This window comes from Chanos chanos, chromosome 3, assembly GCF_902362185.1.
Source record: "Chanos chanos chromosome 3, fChaCha1.1, whole genome shotgun sequence".
Taxonomy (NCBI): domain Eukaryota; kingdom Metazoa; phylum Chordata; class Actinopteri; order Gonorynchiformes; family Chanidae; genus Chanos; species Chanos chanos.
Genome location: NC_044497.1, coordinates 11,909,287 through 11,926,916, shown reverse-complemented (window position 1 = coordinate 11,926,916; position 17,630 = coordinate 11,909,287). Strand labels below are relative to the sequence as shown.

Here is a 17,630-nt window from a genome sequence, read left to right as displayed (position 1 = left end):
TTTTGTCAGGAACTGTCATCTATCTTGTAAATATATGGCATTTAGTTGAAGGGAGATACTTGCCAAGTGTCATCTTAACAGTCAAGTGGAACTTAAAGATCACAAGTGAACTGGCCAATAATGTCCAATAGAACAGTTACATCTTCATGTTGGACCCTTAGCTGGCATAGCACATCTGGTCTTGGATGATAAACTGCAAAAGGAATGCGTATGGTGGAAAAAAAGGGATTCCATTTGAACTTTTAATGAAAACCACACTTTGGGTTTGGTGTTTAATTGTTTCATTGATTATGTGTTGATGGATTGTGGCTTACCAGCATATTTTCATGTGAATTCATCCATCATACTCATTCTATCTTCCAGAAGTGGGCATTTTGAGGACAATGTGTTGGGTCTATTGACTTTAATCACGATGTTCATTTTGTCAATGTAACTGTCCGTTCAGAAGAGTAAAGCCCAAATCAGTATCTCAGACCTTTCCCTGACCTTTTGTGCTGTATTTGCAGACAGCTGAAGTTACAGGGTTTTTGAGTTCCTTGTGTGATTTTGTGTAGACGTTCACTTGAACAGAAAAATGAAGGGGATTTTTGGAGGCGATTGTGATCGTTTTGGATGTTTTCCTTTTTGCTGATCAGTATTCAGTCATACACTTAGGTGAGATTTAAGTAGTCCGTACAGCACACATCAATTCATTTGCTTTAGGAAAATACAAAATAAAGGGCAAGACACTGAGCTGGTTTACTTTCATACATCCTCTCCAATGGCAGCCAGGTTCTTCAGGTTCAGGAGAAGGTCAGGAGAAAGATGGAGGAGAGAATCTGAAGTTAACAAGCAATGACTGTATTTTAATTCAATCTTCTCTTAATTTCCTCCTTTTATTAGCTTTTGATGAGCTGATCAGAGTCTATGTTGTCTTTATAATTCTCCCTCTCCCTGAATATTAACTCATAACTACGTACAGAAAAGGTACTTTAACAGCAGAGTCTGAGTCGGTGTGGTTTAAAAGAAAAAACTCCCACTCCCATGGAAACAGCAACCCTGTGTTCCTTGTTCTTAATAGTTCAGAATTTTCAGAGATTCTTTCTCCATGTCGCCTGCTCATTCTTCCAGCTTTGTATGAGAGCTGGTAGCTCCATAAGTGCTTTTATAAATGGATTACATCATTCCAATACAGATTACATCATCTTATAAATGCTGATGACATCATGATGACTTTCTCTTAACTTGGGTGTTTTCTTTTCTGTGCTAAGTATGTGTTTACTTTGCTGTCTGCTCTGTGCTTTTAGTCTTGTTAATTATTAAATCTTTTTGATTTGGATTTACATAGGCAGCTTATGTCTTGATTGAATTAATGGACTATGTATGGAGATCTTTGATACAAGGTGCCTTTTTTTATTGCAGAAAGGCTGTCCAGGAGAGGTCTCCATGAATGTACGTCACAATGATGATGATGGACCAGATGCTGGACCTACCGCCACTGCTGAATGGCGAGGTTCCCATGATGCACCACATGATTAACGGTGATGCATCTCAACAGGTGAGTTCAGAAATCCATACATCTCATCATCCTTTCCACACCAGGTCTCAGTGTCGACTTACACATCACTTATACCTGTCTCTTTGTTTCTGCAGGTGATCCTGGTTCAGGTGAACCCAGGAGAAACGTTCACCATCCGCACAGAGGATGGAGCTCTGCAGTGCATCCAAGGTCTGCTTTAAATCACCTTTCTCTTCCCTGTCTGTGTTATCCTACTGGGTTTAAGCTGTACCAAGCACAGTGCTTTGTGTACGAAGTCCATAGGTTGATGGATACTGCATCCCTTTTAAGTCATGGGATTCTTTGTCTGAGTCTGCAATATCCCGAGTTGTGATGAGGCTGTTAGATTGTCTTATAAATGTTACGCAAGTGTTTTAACTGTGAAATGAGTGCATCTGTGGTTTATGCATTAACAGAATCAGGATTTTACCTCAGCGTTAACGCTTCATGACCACAGTCACTCGATACCATGAAAGCCAGAAGTTTTGATCTGATTATTCATTATAGCAGAATGTTGTTCGTGTCAAATATACCTGTGGTTTGTCTGTTGGCTCTCAAAGGCTGACCAAAATTTAAGAGGTTCTTTGTAAACCACATCCGTTAGCACTGAATTAAATCTTACTTCACAATGTCCCACTAAACTTCATAGAGGCTCTTAAGAGCTGGCAGACCTTTGTGAGTGAAACCTTAAAAGAACGGTTTTGTCCATGTAAACAAATAAAACGTGATTGACAGTGCCCCAGACCACACATCATTGTCTGCTTCTGAGGGTTTTCAAAGCGCAGAGAAACTCTGTCCCCTGTGTAATTCAGTTTGTCCGATGAGAATAGCAGAGCCACTGGCAGTAGGTCATTTTGGTAATGCTGTGGAGGAAACCCACAAGTTCATGGGAAAAGAGGGCAGCTCCAGGCATATGTATACTGCAAGTTTAGAGAGAGCTCTGAATGAATGGTAGTTTATTTTACAATCTTGTTTAATATTAACATTCTTTGGCAAATTCGTAGCTGGGTGGCTGTGCTGTATAGGATAAGCTTTGTTTGGGGTTTTTTTTTTTTTTTGGAAGGCAGGCATTTGAGTGGGCATTTCTATGAAAACTTGCTGATAAGACTTGGGCAGAGTACAGTTTGCCTCCTCATTCAAGCATACTTATCTTTTTATTCAAACATTTGTCTTAGTGGATTGGGGGCTCAGAGAGGGATGGTGTGTGTGTGAATAAGAGTTCAGTTCCTTCAGTTGTCAGGAATGTCCAAACCCCTCTTACCTAAACCACCCTCTGCTTCCAGCCCCAGAGGCTCACAGACAGGCTGGCTTTGATCCGGTAAACGGCTGTGTTTGTCATTTTTCGGTCATGGTGTAGACCAACCTTGCCTGGACCCTGTCCGGTCTCCTTGTGGGCCTGACTGCGTGAGTAATGTCGTGTTGGTCAGCTCATGGCTTTGACTGATGGTCTGTGTGCTTTTTATGACTTCCAGACGCATTTGTTAGATGACGCCGTTGTCTCTCCGTGTCACAGTCTCTCTCTTGAGTCTGCGCTGATGCTCCTCATGGCTTCACAGAGGAATGGCAGTGATGTAACACAGCCTTTTTCTCCCCCAGGATTTTATGAGTAATCATTAAGCAGGGGGAGGTCGAGGAGGGGGGTAGGGGGGGGGGGGGGGGGGTATTATTTCTAACTGACTGGCTTCGTGTGGTCTCTCACCAGGAAAACTAAATCTGCTCTCCACTGTTTAAAACTGCACAGTCTCTCCATCATAAAAGATATGTAACGCCTCTTATATATGTCACTGTGTATTAGCAAGGCCAGACTCAGCCCTGAGTATATGCATATGCTTATAATGCGGCTCTTACAATGCAGCATGTAAGACTGTACTTGATAGTACACAAGCCATGACCTGTCTCATTGGTTACAGTTTGTTTGATATGTTTTTTTTTTATTTTTAGTGGAAGAGCCTCATTGATTCAATTTGTTAAGACATCAAAATATCATAGGTAAACACAGATGATTTGTCAGAGTTGAGTTCCCATATCACCGTCTTTGTTAGTTACTCTTTCAGGCTTTAGTTCTTTCTCCAGGCTGTGTAAATATGTTTCCTGCTGATGTTGGTAGAGGCCAGCCTCCCTTGATGGCTTCCATCTCTCTCTCTCTCTCTCTCCACACAACCAGTGCCATCTCAACTCGAACAGAATTTACTCGTCTACATAGAGTTCTAATATTAAGTGTCACGACCCCATCATGGAGTGATGAAAAATAGTTTTCAAAACCTTTTTGTACTAGACAGGGGAGAGAGAGAGAGCTGCAAAAAAAAAAGAGCTAGGTGCAGACAGTGAGAAGCAACAGAACTGGTGAAAGAATGCACACATGTGCAGCTCTGGAGCTGTTAATACATTACACCTGGCCGGCCTCTCCTCCACAGGTTACGTCTGGACTAACGGCAGACAGGATAGCATCACGTACAGTTGAGACATTTTTAGCGCTTTTTCGGGTTCAGTCTTGAAGACTGAGTGCTGAACTCGTCTTTGATCTGACCTGAGGACGCGCAGCTTTGTGATAGATTGCCTAAAGCTGGCTGAACGCTGTGGAAGAGAGAGAAAAAAAAAAGAAACTGTCCTCTGCTTTTTAGTGTCCAACGTGAGGAATTCACTCAGAACACAGCAGTTCCTTAAACCAGACCACTGTCTGGTCTGTCCTTCAACACCAGCCCTGTGACCTTAATGAATATGAATTTGAAGTATGAAGAGGTATCAGTGTGTCCAGTGACACATGCCTACTGAGATGGGGTGCTGGGGAAGTGGTCACAACAAGGCACGTCGGCTGTGCATAGACTCAGAACAGTTTCAATGAGTGGAGAAAATGTCTTCTTTGCCCCTTGGGTGGACTATTCCTCCATGGATAACAGACAGCATGAAGGAAAGACGTAGACAGAGTTTATTCTGAGATGAAGTTCACACCAAACTACCAATGCTCAAAAAAGCACCCCCCCCCTCCTCTTATCCTCCTCTCTTCTTTCCTCTTTGCTTTCTTTAGCTCTTTCTCTAGTTCACTCGCTAGTTTTCTCTCGTCTGCTCCGGTCGTGTCTGGTCTGCTCTCTTTCCTGATCTGGAGGAAACCCCCTCTGCTGTGCAGATGATCATAACAGAGCTCTAATTCCATTCCTCTGAGTCACAGCTGCTGTGGAACACTGGATTTTTGTGTGCATCACGGAGAGGCATAGACGAAGAGAGGGAGAGAGGGAAAGTTCTAAGGAAAAGAGCAGTGTTGTGTCTAACCCACGTCCTCGCATTGCTATGTGCGTGTCTGTGTCTGTGTCTGTGTCTGTGTGTGTGTGTGTGTGTGTGCGTGTGCACGTGCGCACATGTGTGTTACTGCCTCTTCTTTGTCGGCTGGCACCCTGGGTTCTTTAGGATCTTGGAAGCGAAATGTCTTTTCTTTTCTCCCTCGAAATAAAGTTTGCAGAATGTTTTTAGCTTTGTTGGCACTCGACTCACAAGAACATTACACAGTGGAACATTCCACTGGACGCCCCCCCCCCCCCTTTTTTTTTTTTTTTTTTTTTTTCTCCTCCTCCCTTCCCTCTTGTTTCTCGCTGACCTACCTACTGCTGTATCCTGCACCCTGGGCTCTGTACGTGCCTTTATGGGGCAGTGGCTCCGTAATCACTGTCTCAAGTTCCAGGAGAATGAGGGCACTCATAAAAACAAACCTTCCGGACTGACACCTTCTCTTGTGCCAGTGCTCTTTGGCTTAGTCATGTGCCCACGCTGGCTTTCTCAGAAAAAGCATGAGTATGCAATTTTAATCAAATGACCTTCTTAACCCTTTGTTTTCTCCAAATTCGAAAACGAATCGTACAAGTTGAACATTTTAATCGCTACAGATGTGTGAACGTGGTTCATTTCAGTAAATGCATGGAAATGTAGGTTTGGTGCTTGAAGTATGGCATTTTTGTTGTCTTTATCTCTAAAATTTGCTTTCATCTCATGTTTAAATCATGGACCCGCACAACTGCAATTCTCACCATTTGCAGTAATATGATCAGGTGTTGAGGTTTACTTTGTGGAATTACTGGCCCCCACTAACAATGGTACCTTTTACGTTTGTGACTGATTTCAGCCAGACAGAACAGATTCTGGCTTTGTCAAATGTGAATTTAGCTCAAGATCATGTCAGAGCAAGGGGAACTCCTCTCTGAAAAGTGAACAAGTCACAACAGGCCGTACAGCGGATTCTCTCTCTCTCTCTCTCTCTCTTCCTCCCCACCTCCTCTATTTAACTAATGTGCTTTCCTCTCAGAGATTGTGTCGTTAAGGCAGGGGGAAATAGTCTGACTCCTGCTGCAGAAGTGGGTCAGGAGCACAGGGCAAGAGAGAGAGAGAGAGAGGGGGGAGAGAGAGAGAGAGAGAGAGAGAGAGAGAGAGAGAGAGAGAGAGAGAGAGAGGGGTCAGCTCCCCTTCTTACGCAGTTTTCCACCATCGGCCCTTGGCACGCTTTCCTCTCCTCCAGTGTTCCTTTACCGGAATATCCGTCAGAGCCAGGTCCTTAAGACAGCATGCGCCTGTGTCTACTGAGCCGTGCTGATAGAGTTTGTAAGCGGAGCTAACCGCCTGTTATTACAACTCTAACAGCTCCCGTCGCCCTGCTCACTGTCTGTTAACGATTCACCCAGAGTTCCGGAAGTTTTTGTTTGTCACGGATGTGGTGAAACAAGTGAGATTTTTCACCCCGTCTGTTTTTTAGGGACGGAGCACAAGGAAGAGAAACAATGTCTAGACACATCAATGATGATGACTTGGCTTAATAACATCTTGGACTCGTCAGAGAATGCGTAAGCGGCGTAAATAGGCATCACTGTGGACTTCTGTGTGACAAGCCGTACCTAGCCGGCTGTAAACAGAATAAAGGTGAATTGAAGGTGTAGAGGTTGACTTGTCCGACTGTGAGAGAAGGAGGGAAGTCTTCTCGTCTTGCTACACGTCTGTTTGCTCAACTGTCTGGGAACCTTGATGACTCTTCCTAGTTGTTTTTACTGCACATCCTGAAAGCCAACACCCTCCATCCAAAAAAAACGTTGGAACTTCACGCTTAGACACAGCAACGCTATGAGTTTCTCAAAAGTTGTGTTTGTACCTACAGCTACAGTATTTCAAAAGCTGGTTTGGGTTTTTTTTTCTTTGGCTTTTCTTTTTTTTTTCAGATTTTCAGATTTTCTTTCTCATCTCAATTGCCTGTTTCCATTCTCAGGTTTACATCAGCCTTATAAGTTAGACAAACCACTTAGCTGCTCTGTAATTTAGCTTAGTAGGGTTCGAGGATCGCATTTCTGACTATATCTTTTTACTCCTTTCACAAAATTCTTTAACTGGCGTACATCTTGACCTCTGCACACCTCACTACAGGCTTGTGTATCCAGAGGCCACACATACCTTGAAACATACTTGGCACTGATTGATCAAGAGCGTCTTTCTCGTTCACCTTTACTTAGGCAAAGATTTTTTTCTTTCTTTCTTTTTTTTGCCTGTTTTTTTTTACTCGGTTTACTGGTGTATCTGAGGTCGTATTTTCCCCGTCTGTGCGCTAAAAAGTCAAGAAGTGCATTTTACAAGAAAATATAACTCTCTCTGTCTCATAAAAACACAGGAGAGGCTTCTGTTTTGTGCGGACTACTGTTTTTCCTTTTTGCCATCACTGTGGAACCCTGGGCATTTCTGCTCTTTTGCCAAAATAGCAATAAAAGCATATGTTTTTAGAAGTGGTGGAATATAAAGTATTTTGTCAAATGTGGTTCAGACATAAACAGACCAAAACAATTATGGATAAGAGGAGAACCAAAGTAGAATTGGGCTGTCAGACGACAAAGCAGTTCATTTTGTGTGTGTGTTTATCGTAATTGAACGGTATAGACTTATGGATATAAATGAACTAAGAGGGCAGGCAGTATAGTATCACCTGTTACCTTTTGATTTTACTTTTGATTCTGTGTCACAGGTATGGTTTCAGTTTCTCTTATGGAACTTAAGTTTCTCTGAAATTCCAACTATGCTTACTCTAACATTTTTGAATGCTTACATCTTTACATAACTAGTATGGCTAAAAAAAATTATTCATGAGGAAAAAAAAAGGATGAAATGACTCTCTTTCAGACAAAACAATGCTTTTTCAAGAAACATTAAGCTTTATTATGGGTTGATGATTTGTAGCTTCATTATGATTTGATGATTTTTTGATGATTTTTTTGGATTCTTCTCCTCTGCCTACAAATGAAATGATGTCTGTGCTCTCAGTTACATAAATGTTGTAGCATGGTGGTCAGAAATGATGAACCTTGAAAAAGTGACTCTTACTTTAAATATTGATTTAATTCCACTCCAAGGCCACTGAGCTGTGTCTGCCTCAGAAGACTGGTTGTGTTTCAAAACTATGTAATAGGGCTGGAATCAGCTTAGATTTGTGTCTGAGAATGCAAGAGGAATCTGTAAGGCTTTAAAAAGGCAAACACGTCTTTGCTTCGTAGCGTCGCTCCTGCGTGTGTGTTTGTGTGTGTGTGTGTGTGTGTGTGTTACATAAACATTACGACCCTCCACGCCTCACATCTTCTCCGTTTCACTTGCAGAGACTGATCATGTTTATAACAAGGACAATGGACTGTACAATCACAAACAGATGATGGATGCACACAAACCACACATGCTTTTCAGGCTAAAATATTCACAAACACACACGAGCTCTAAAGAGAATGTAATCTCTCTCATACACTCATATAATTATGTCCTGTGACAAAAGCCAACGGAGCATTTCTTCTTTTTTTTCTTAAATATTTTTTCCTCTCCTCTGTCCTTTCTGTCTCTGCTCTTGCCTCGTGTGTGTGTGTGTGTGTGTGTGTGAGATCAAGAGTGAGAGAGAAAGTTGGTTGATGGATCATTACATTTTGAGCCCACTCATCCAACTCAAACATTTCCCTTATCTCTGTGGAGCCCTGTCTGTTTTGCTCACTTTTGAGGGGACAAGGGACATTACCATGAAACAGCAGAAAATGGACCTGAGAGTTTCCTGTTTTTTTTTGTTTTTTTTTTGTCTTCATGGGGTTCTGTTAGGGGTTTGTTTCCATACCAGTCCCACTTCCACGTGTTCTGTCTTTAGCTCTTTTACAGACACACACACACACACACACACACGCACGCACACGTGTTCTTAATGCTCACAGATATGCATGCATGCACACCCATACATAAATAAATACTCACAAACAGGTGTTATCGGGGCTCATACAGCAACTTTTCTTTTACATACAAACATATGCCCTCCTCTCTCTATTCCCGGACTTTCACATTCATCCAAAACGTTCTTTCCAAAAAGCTTCTTTCTCTTCTCACTCTCTGTTTTTTTTTTTTTTTTTTGGGTCTGTCGTCACACTGTCTGGCCAAACCAGCTCTCCAAAGTGAATTAGTGGACTTTTCAGAAGAACCGATAGTTTGTGGAAAATTGCATTTCCTTCCTCCCCCTCTTTGTGTTTGCGATGTCTACATATGCGCGCACACATTTATATACTCGTGTCCTTAAAGACTGCCTCTCCTCTAACCTCTTTTTTAGACAGGACACTGACCGAAGCGCTTCCTTTTGGCGAACGCCCAGAAGACTTTCTAGCTCGGCTGACGCAAAGAGACACACACACACACACACACGCACACACACACACACACAAACGCTCGCACAGAGCCGCAGAATTGCTCCGAGAAACTAGTGGTGGTGTCAATACATAGCTGAAACCTCCTGCAGGGTTGAGTGGGCTGTGTGTGTATGTGTGCGCGCGGGGTCCTTGGTGCAGTGCTCAGACTACAGGCCCCTGAAGAGGGGAAAAGCTTCTCTTCAGAGGACAAAGAGGGGCTTGTTCTAGTAAGGAGGCCCACTGCTTGAACAGGCTCCTAAGAAGCCCTGGCAGGAGAGCGGGCTGCTCACCCTATTGTCTCTCCCTCTCTCTCTCTCTCTCTCTCCGTCCACCGCCATGTCTCTCGAAAACCCCTCAAAGACTTCTCTCTCTCTCTCTCTCTCTCTCTCTCTCGCTCTCTCTCTCTCTCTGCCACTATCCTTCTATTTTTCTCTCTATCTTTCGCTATCTTTTGATGCGTTTTCCCCCTTGTGATTTATCTCTCATTCACTCCACCACTCTCTCTCTCTCTCTCTCTCTCTCTCCCCCAATTTTGATTTTCCCTTAAACTCTCTCACTTCCTCCCTTTCCCTTTTCCCCTTTCCCTTTACCACCTCCCCCCACACACCCTCCCTTCCCTGTTGAGTTGGAGGAATGCTGATGTTTGCCCAGCATCTTGGTGGTGAACTGTTGAGAGCCGAGTCCTCTTGCAGAGGGCCCTGACTCTGAATGCTCTTTCTTTATGCAGGAGAGACCAGGATGCAACACAGCAGCTCACTCACAGCGGCGTCTCCTCTTTACCCTCTCGCTCCCTTGCCTTAGCTCCTCTGTCACTTATCCCCAAGCTCGGGGAGAGGGGGGGGGGGTTACGGCGGCATACCTGTGGAAGGGCCTTTCCAAACACACAGAGGACGCTCTCAATGGATTTGTTGTGTCCGTTAAGCACGACCCTGTGAAAAGTTATTTTAAGCTGCAGGACCAGCACAGTAGTGTCCCTATGAAGAAACCCACATATATCCATATGTACATATCAGTTTCTTCAACTGAAGACGTTTATTCGAGGCCTCCGTCCATATGAGCTTAACAGACGTCTATTCAGGCTTTCACAGGTCGGGTACTGAGCCGAGCTGGTTTTGACAGTAGCCTCTGGGTCTGTGGTGGGGAGGCCTTACAGAGGGCAGAGATGAACTGTAAAATTCATCAGGGTCATCCAATGATTTACCGTCCTGCAGTTTGCTGGAGTCTGTCATGCTCCTCTCCCCTCTGTTTTTTTTTTCGAAGGGGCGGGGGGGGGGGGGGGGGGGGGGGCAAGAAATGTCTTAAACAGCTGGCGGTCCGGCTACCGGAGCCCCCCCAGACGACTGTTGTGGAAAAAATGTGTCTGTATCGCTCTGAATTATCGGTGTTGCCTTGCTGGTTTTATTTTCTGACAACAAACAGAGAGGGAAAGGGTGGATGTGAGGGTTTATGTAGCTCACGATCCCACAGGAGCCGTGACTGATCAGCCTTGTCTGGAGAGTGAACGCTGCCGTGGCCGTCTCCCCTGTGCTTCTGTTGGACCTGATAACTCTATTCCACGAAATGAAGTGCATGGAGAAGCCATAAACAATGACTAAATCTGTTTGTTTAAGCTTGCGTCCGTGTATCCTGTAAGGCTTTTCTAAATGAACACAGCTGGGTGCAAGTTGAAAAGCAGATAACGAAGGAATGGGTATATACCTGAGGGAGGGGGGGGGGATTTGGGGGGGGGGGTGGGAGGAACAAAATGAGAGTGGAAGACAGTGTCTGCTTATCTCGTTAGATGATGAGAAACTTCAGAGCTGAAAAATGGGAACCTATTGATGGATTTTATCAGCAGTATGGAAAAAAAGTATGTTATAGCTTATCATAGCTTATCTTCGAACGGGGATGATTTAGGCTCTCGGGTTTGTTTTTAAATGTACTCTTTCTGTTCCCAGAGCTTACTGGTATCAGCCTTTTTATTTTCTAACTGAAGAAAAAGGTGGAAGTCATAGCATAATCACTTTCAGGTTATGATATGAGGCATTCTCTTCTCTCTTTGATTGACAGCTCTTGGTTTTTTTGGGGCTTTTTTCCACAGGGCCAGCTGAAGTTCCCATGATGTCACCAAATGGCTCCATCCCACCAATCCACGTGCCTCCAGGCTACGTCTCCCAGGTAACATGGAAGGCATTGGCAAGGGCAATCAGTTTGGGTGGCCCAACCTCGCTCAAGGCAACAGGATTTGATTTCACCCTCACAGAAAAATAGCTCACCCTTGTCCTACCAACTGGCACTGGCAAGAGTACACGTCCCCTTTCTCTCTCTCTCTCTCTCTCTCTCTCTCTCTCTCTCTCTCTCTCTCTCTCTCTCTCTCTCTCTCTCTCTTTCTTTCTTTCTTTCTCTCTCTCTCTCTCACACACACAGACACACAAAACAAAGCAACCCGAGCTGGGCTGCAGTCATAATTAAAGCTTTTGAGTTGTGTCAGGGAAGAGTGAGGTAAAGGTCAACACTGCTGGCATTTCAACAGAAAGGTCAAAACATTGAGAAAAGAAAAAGAAAAGACTGAAAGACCTGAATGCAGTGAATTCTACTCTCCCACCCTGAATTATGTAAGAGATCACAAGTTTATCTTATGATTACGATAGTACTGCCCCAAGACGTGGCCTAAGTCTGGTCAAACCGAACCCTTAGGAACTGGAAAACTGGTCTCTTCAGATATGCTGTGAGTCCCTCCCAAGAGTACTGTTCATCTGCAGAAAAGTTCCAGTGGTCAAACTCTGACAAACCTTGACAAGTTGGGGACATCGTCTACCAATGGCGTCACTCGCTTGACCTCCCATCTCCAACTGGCCCACAAGTCATCGATTTCAGCGTGTTGAAACCGATGACTTCAACGGCCCGTGTGAACCGGCTCTGACTGGAACATGCACTGGAGTCAATATTATAAAAGTTGCGTTACCGTGTCATTGTTAGACTTTTGTTTTTTTGCGTTCTTGATCAATGTGGAAAGTGGCATTAGATGGTTGTGGCGTGCTGTGTAATTGCAGGAATGCGGACTCCAACGGTTGCCACTGTTGTTTGGTGGGTGTGTCATCGATATCTGACGTCAGGGAGAAAAAGCTCAGGGGGAAATTTTTTTTTTATTGTTTGACATACCAAACATTTTGCTTATTCAAATTGTTTTTCCCCCTCTCCATGGAGGTTTTGGAGGACTGCACAGGGGTGAGGCGTGTGGTGGTCACCCCCCATTCGGAGTGTTACCCCCCCAGCTACTCTCCAGCCCTGTCACCGACCCACCATCTGCCCCCTCCCTATATGGCGCACCCCCATTTCATCCCTGCATCACATACGGCATACTACCCCCCCACCAGCCCGGGGGATGTTCCTCCACCCCAGTACTACCAGCAGCGTCTGCCTCCCATTTATCCAGAGGGTAAGCCAGCAACAATTCAAAACACCAGTGTTTTCATTTTCTACTATAACGATGTCTGAATCACCAAGAGAGGTACTGGGACTACACTTTTGTTTTCTCACCTTGTTATCTCTCTGACACTCTCGTTTTTCTTCTTCTCATTGCTTTCTCTTTCATTTCTCTCTCTTTCATTTTATTCTCTTTCATTTCATTCTCTCTCTCTCTCTCTCTCTCTCTCTTTCTCTCTCTCTCTCTCTCTCTCAGAGATCATCCCTGTGTATGGCATGTCGTTCCTCGGCCATGAGGAATACTGTAAACCCCAGCCCAAAAAGCCAAAGGAGAGGCCTGTGGAGAGGCAGGGCATGACTCGAGTGAATACCCCTCCAACCTCTGGCTATAAGAACAACACAGGTAGCACCTCTGTACCCAACGGGTACAGCAAGAGCCACGCGGGCACAGGGGGAATCGGCGGTAGCCCTGGTAACAAGAGAACTGAACGCAGGGTCAGGGGAAGCCCCAAACACGTCGACGCTGAGCAACAGAGTGAGTTTTGCACAGCCTCACGAAATCTGGATTTCATATAACCCCTCCATTTTTTTTCTGAACGCGTCCACGTTTATGCATTACATTAGTAATTTTAGAGAATTGTTTCCTTGAAACATTGTATGGTTACTCTTCTGTACATCTCCATTTGAAGAAATGTGACGGGGTGCTGTGGTGAGAGTGACTCTGCGTTTTGTTTTCCTTGCTTTGCTGGAGAGTTAGTTAAAGCAGTCCACAGTCACTGGGCCTCTGTGTATATCCGCGGCTTAACGAGAGGCAGAAACACACAGACTTGGCCACGTCCTGGGTGCTGTACGTAACCGTGGAACTCACACAAGCGGGGAGCATTCAATATTGACTCGGTCTCTGACGTGTGTCGATTTTGTCATTCGTCATGGCTGTTAATGAAGTCAAACAGCAGTGTGTGTTTTAGAAATGCAGTGTGTGCGTGGAGTAAGCTTGAATACACACAAGGTCTCTTGCACGATGTTAGTCCATGCAGCGAACTTCTAGGAGAATGAGAGTTTTCTTTTAAGTCGTTTGAGTGTGGCGAGACAGCAAGCTCCTGTCGGACCCTAAACTATCCAAATCTGTCTTCTCCAAGCGAGACCAGAGGGGTGTGTGTGTGTGTGTGTGTGAGCATGTGTGTCTGTGTCTGTGTTTCTGTGTGTTTATGGATTTGTCTGTATGTGTGCCTGATAGGTTTAAACATGTCTTACTGATTTGTAACTCAAAATTCAGTTGCGACTTTGTTTTCATATTCACATATTCTTGGCCAAGTCTGAGAAGCAAAGCAAAGCCTCTTGTTAATGTACCTCATTATACTCTTGTCAGATATGCTTATAAAGCAGGCAAAAATAAACACTTTGCTGTGTTTATAAGCTGTCTCAATGGTCTAACAAGAGTTATATGTGCTCTTATTGTCATATCTGTGGTGTTTAAAGTACCACACACACAAACCTCAAAGTGTTTTTCTGTTGAACCGTGCATCCCAATTAAGTGTTTTCTTTAGCCTAACAGTGTCAGAGAAGTACAGTATGCCAGGGCGCCCTCTTGTGGTGGAAATCCAGAACAGTGAGACAGTTTATTACTCGGGTCAGCTGACCAGCGTGATTTGAAGCATATGTATCGTCGGAAGGCGATGAGAACCTTTTCTCTTCATCCCTTTTTCATTGTCTCTCGTCATTTCACTTTGAAATAGACTCTTTCTGGTCCTCAATACACCCACCCTCCCTTTCTTTCCCTGTTTCTCTCTACCTTGTCTCTCCCCTCACCTCTGTACCCTTTGTTATTTATGACGTTTCTTTCCTATGACTCCGTCTGTGGGTGTTTGTCTGTGTGTGTGTGTGTATGTCTGTGCCCTTGGAATGTAATAAGACACAGACGTCTCTGTCTGGAGTCACCGCACATGCCTGGCCCATGTTAGAAGAGTGAGAAAAGCACAGTAAATCAAAACAGGAAGAGAAACACATATGCAGCTAACGTTGTGGAGCAGAGCGCCTGGTTCTCAGACTGTTTGGTGGGTTGCGGTGAGGCTGTCTGTGAGGGAAACTCTTCTCTATGGACAGACACGGTTTTCAGGTTTTACGCCGCTAGCATCTGTTGACGATGCTCTATGGAAACTTGTGTGAATGCAAATTGTTCTGCACTCTGTTACCCATCGCTCAGTCACTGCGTTATTCATGTATTTATATCGGGTTATTTATCTTTCAAGAGATGGAGACCATTTTTGCCTAATTGCTCGTTTTTTCCACATGTTTTTTTTTTTTTTTTTTTGTCCTCCACTACTGAGAGCCTCTCCTGTGAAACATGCTCCCCACCCCCACAGCAGAATAGGGGAAAAACTTTTCCCCACTCAGGTCAACCAGGGGTCATGTTGCCATGACTTCATCTTAGTAGTGACTCATAGTAGGATCCCATGGGCCCAGTGAGGGTGAGACCTATTGAACTCCTCTCCCCACTAGCCACTTTCTTACACAGCACTGGCCTACTACACACTGACGGCACCATCCATCAACGTCTCACAACGTCTCATACCCCCCCCCCCCCCCCCCCCCCCCCCCACACACACACACACACACACACACACACTCCTCCTTTCCCCTACTGTTGCTTTTGGACGAAGCGAAATTGGGTTATCTGACTTCAATCTGTGTCTTACCAACATACGTGTAGATCCAGATATGATTTGTAATTTTGGCTTTTTCAGGGTTCATGTTCTCATGGTAACTGAGTCGTTAAGAGTATGTTTATGTTGTGTGTGTATGTGTGTGTCTGTGTGTGAAGTTATGGCATGAGAGAATAACCATCATTCTTTCTGAAGTACTGGTACATTAGCTCCCTGTCTTTCCAGATACCGACCCTGACACAAGAAAAGGCCAGGATGTTCTGCCAACAATGGACAAACCACAAGTACGTGAAATTTGTGGCCTTTAACCATTATCCACTTACTCTCCAAAGATTTTCTCTTTAACAATACTTCTGTGTGTGTCATTTAAGCTATTTTGCAATAGCTTCCAATGCTGTCCACTTGATATGTCTTATTTAATGTAGGTAAGCACATATTTGGTTGTATATGTTGTCTCTAAAATAGTTCATTTTCAGTTGTTGTCAATAGAGGGCAGCAGACTGATGTTTTTCATTGTGGGGACTGTTAACTGGTATCTCCCACAGAGAAACCTGTTTTTTTAATCTGTGTCATTATCGTTCGGCTTTATGCGTCAGAGCACAGAACACACCCATTAGTCACTAATTAATAGTATTAGGTCTTTGAGAGATTTGGTGAAGTGGGAACATCGTTGCATCTCAGGACGAGAGGTTATAGTGTTCTGGCGAAAAGTCAAGTTATACGCAGTAAAATACAATTAAGGAAAAAAATATTTCTCAGTTCCTACAAATGAAAAACGGAATGTTCTGAGAAATTGACTACTCTTTTGGCTTTATTGCATGATAAATATAATTGTTGCGTCAAATTTAATTGTTGTGTTCTGAGTTAGGTTTAGCTCCTAATCAATTCAGCATGAAGAAAATGTGTATTTGTGCAGGTGGGTGGTTTACAGAGAGTAGACCATCTCCGTTTGATAGCCTGTCACACTGCATGGAACATACTCAATATTCCACTTCAAGCAATAGGGATGCTACAATGATGGGTCTGCAAGACTGTTGCCATGGAACTGGAAAAACTAAGCAATGTTCTCTCTCGATTAGACGTCTACACCTCCAACACATTCTCTCCCAAAATAATAATTCATCTGCGACCATTCTTGGGGAAACTTTCTCATGTATTTCTGATCCTCCACCCCCTCCTGAAGCAGCTATAGAAAATATCACACACCATGACGTAGCTTTCACCTTTGAGACATTGAAAACGCTGGTAGCTTCTGGAGAGATCTAAGTAAACACCTTTAGTTCACAGGAGCTGATGGCACTCACTAGTCCACCTTCCCTTTTATCTCCAATGAGAGGGCTATGAGAGACAAGCTTGCTGAACCCCTTCCTTTAAGGATGCTGTAAACACCAAACACATCTCAGAGTGATGTCTCAGCCTCACAGATGACGCCCAAACCTGTCTCAGCTCTCAAAATAAAATTCCATTTCTGACCGTTTTTTTTTTTTAATCAAAATTCAAATCCTGTAAATCCTGTAAATCCCGCTCTTCTTAAAAAAGTTGCAGTTTTCTTCTTTTTGAGACATTTTCTCCTGGTTGTTTGTTTGTGAAGGGCGGGGGGGGGGGGTATTTGAATTTTTGATTGATATTTGATTTCATATTTGATTAACCTTAATCATCCCTTGCTCATGTCCTGCGAGCCTATGGCCTTAAGTGTCTGCTATATGTCTGATGAGCTTGTGACAAAAGAACACGCTCTTTCCCTCTGTGTATCAATGAAAGATTTATCTGATCCCTTCTGCTTAGTCTCACAATTTGCTTTCTTTTAACTGTTCGTTCCTCAGTTGCTTTTGTTGCTAGCTGCTCCTGTGCAAACAGTTTTATTAAATATGTATGCACTGGATTTTAATGTTCTTTTTTTTCTTCTTTCATCAGGTGTCTAAAGTCCAGTCACACTCTGCTCTGGTTTCCTGGGCTCCTCTCCAGGCTGGTGTGTCATCTCAGGGGGGCCAGGGGGATGCAGTCCCTTCTTCCTGCAGTTACGAGCTGCAGCTCACAGATAAAGGCCCAGATGGACGATACAGTGTTGTATACAGGTAATAGGTCTTTCGTTCGTCTCTGTACACATAGCTTGAGGCTGTGCTTGAATTCAAATTTTAAGACTAATTTGAACAATCAGCCTTTGTTACAAATTCATTTGTCTGTATTTAATAATTACGTAGCTGAGATTGAGTTGGATTGAGATTGTGTCTGCAACTGTTTAGCGGAGGAGATTTGGAGAGATACCTCACTGACCTGAGACCAGCTACAGATTACCATGTCAGGTAAAGAATAAAACAGACTTGTTGCTTTAACAGGAGCAAATTCATAACTACTCTTCTCTTG

General features: G+C 43.8%; 1 protein-coding gene across 2 annotated transcripts in view; it reads left to right on the top strand.

Annotated features, from left to right (window-relative positions):
* Positions 1 to 1,429: 1,429 nt before the first annotated feature.
* The window catches only part of fndc3bb (fibronectin type III domain containing 3Bb), a 60,188-nt gene continuing 43,987 nt past the window's right edge, over positions 1,430 to 17,630 (top strand). For both annotated transcript variants that reach the window (XM_030768870.1, XM_030768869.1), the window contains exons 1-8: positions 1,430 to 1,537; positions 1,633 to 1,708; positions 11,279 to 11,355; positions 12,385 to 12,616; positions 12,860 to 13,138; positions 15,492 to 15,550; positions 17,181 to 17,341; positions 17,510 to 17,569. In XM_030768870.1, coding sequence (XP_030624730.1) covers positions 1,430 to 1,537; positions 1,633 to 1,708; positions 11,279 to 11,355; positions 12,385 to 12,616; positions 12,860 to 13,138; positions 15,492 to 15,550; positions 17,181 to 17,341; positions 17,510 to 17,569 — 1,052 coding nt within the window. The remainder of the gene's footprint in view (positions 1,538 to 1,632; positions 1,709 to 11,278; positions 11,356 to 12,384; positions 12,617 to 12,859; positions 13,139 to 15,491; positions 15,551 to 17,180; positions 17,342 to 17,509; positions 17,570 to 17,630) is intronic.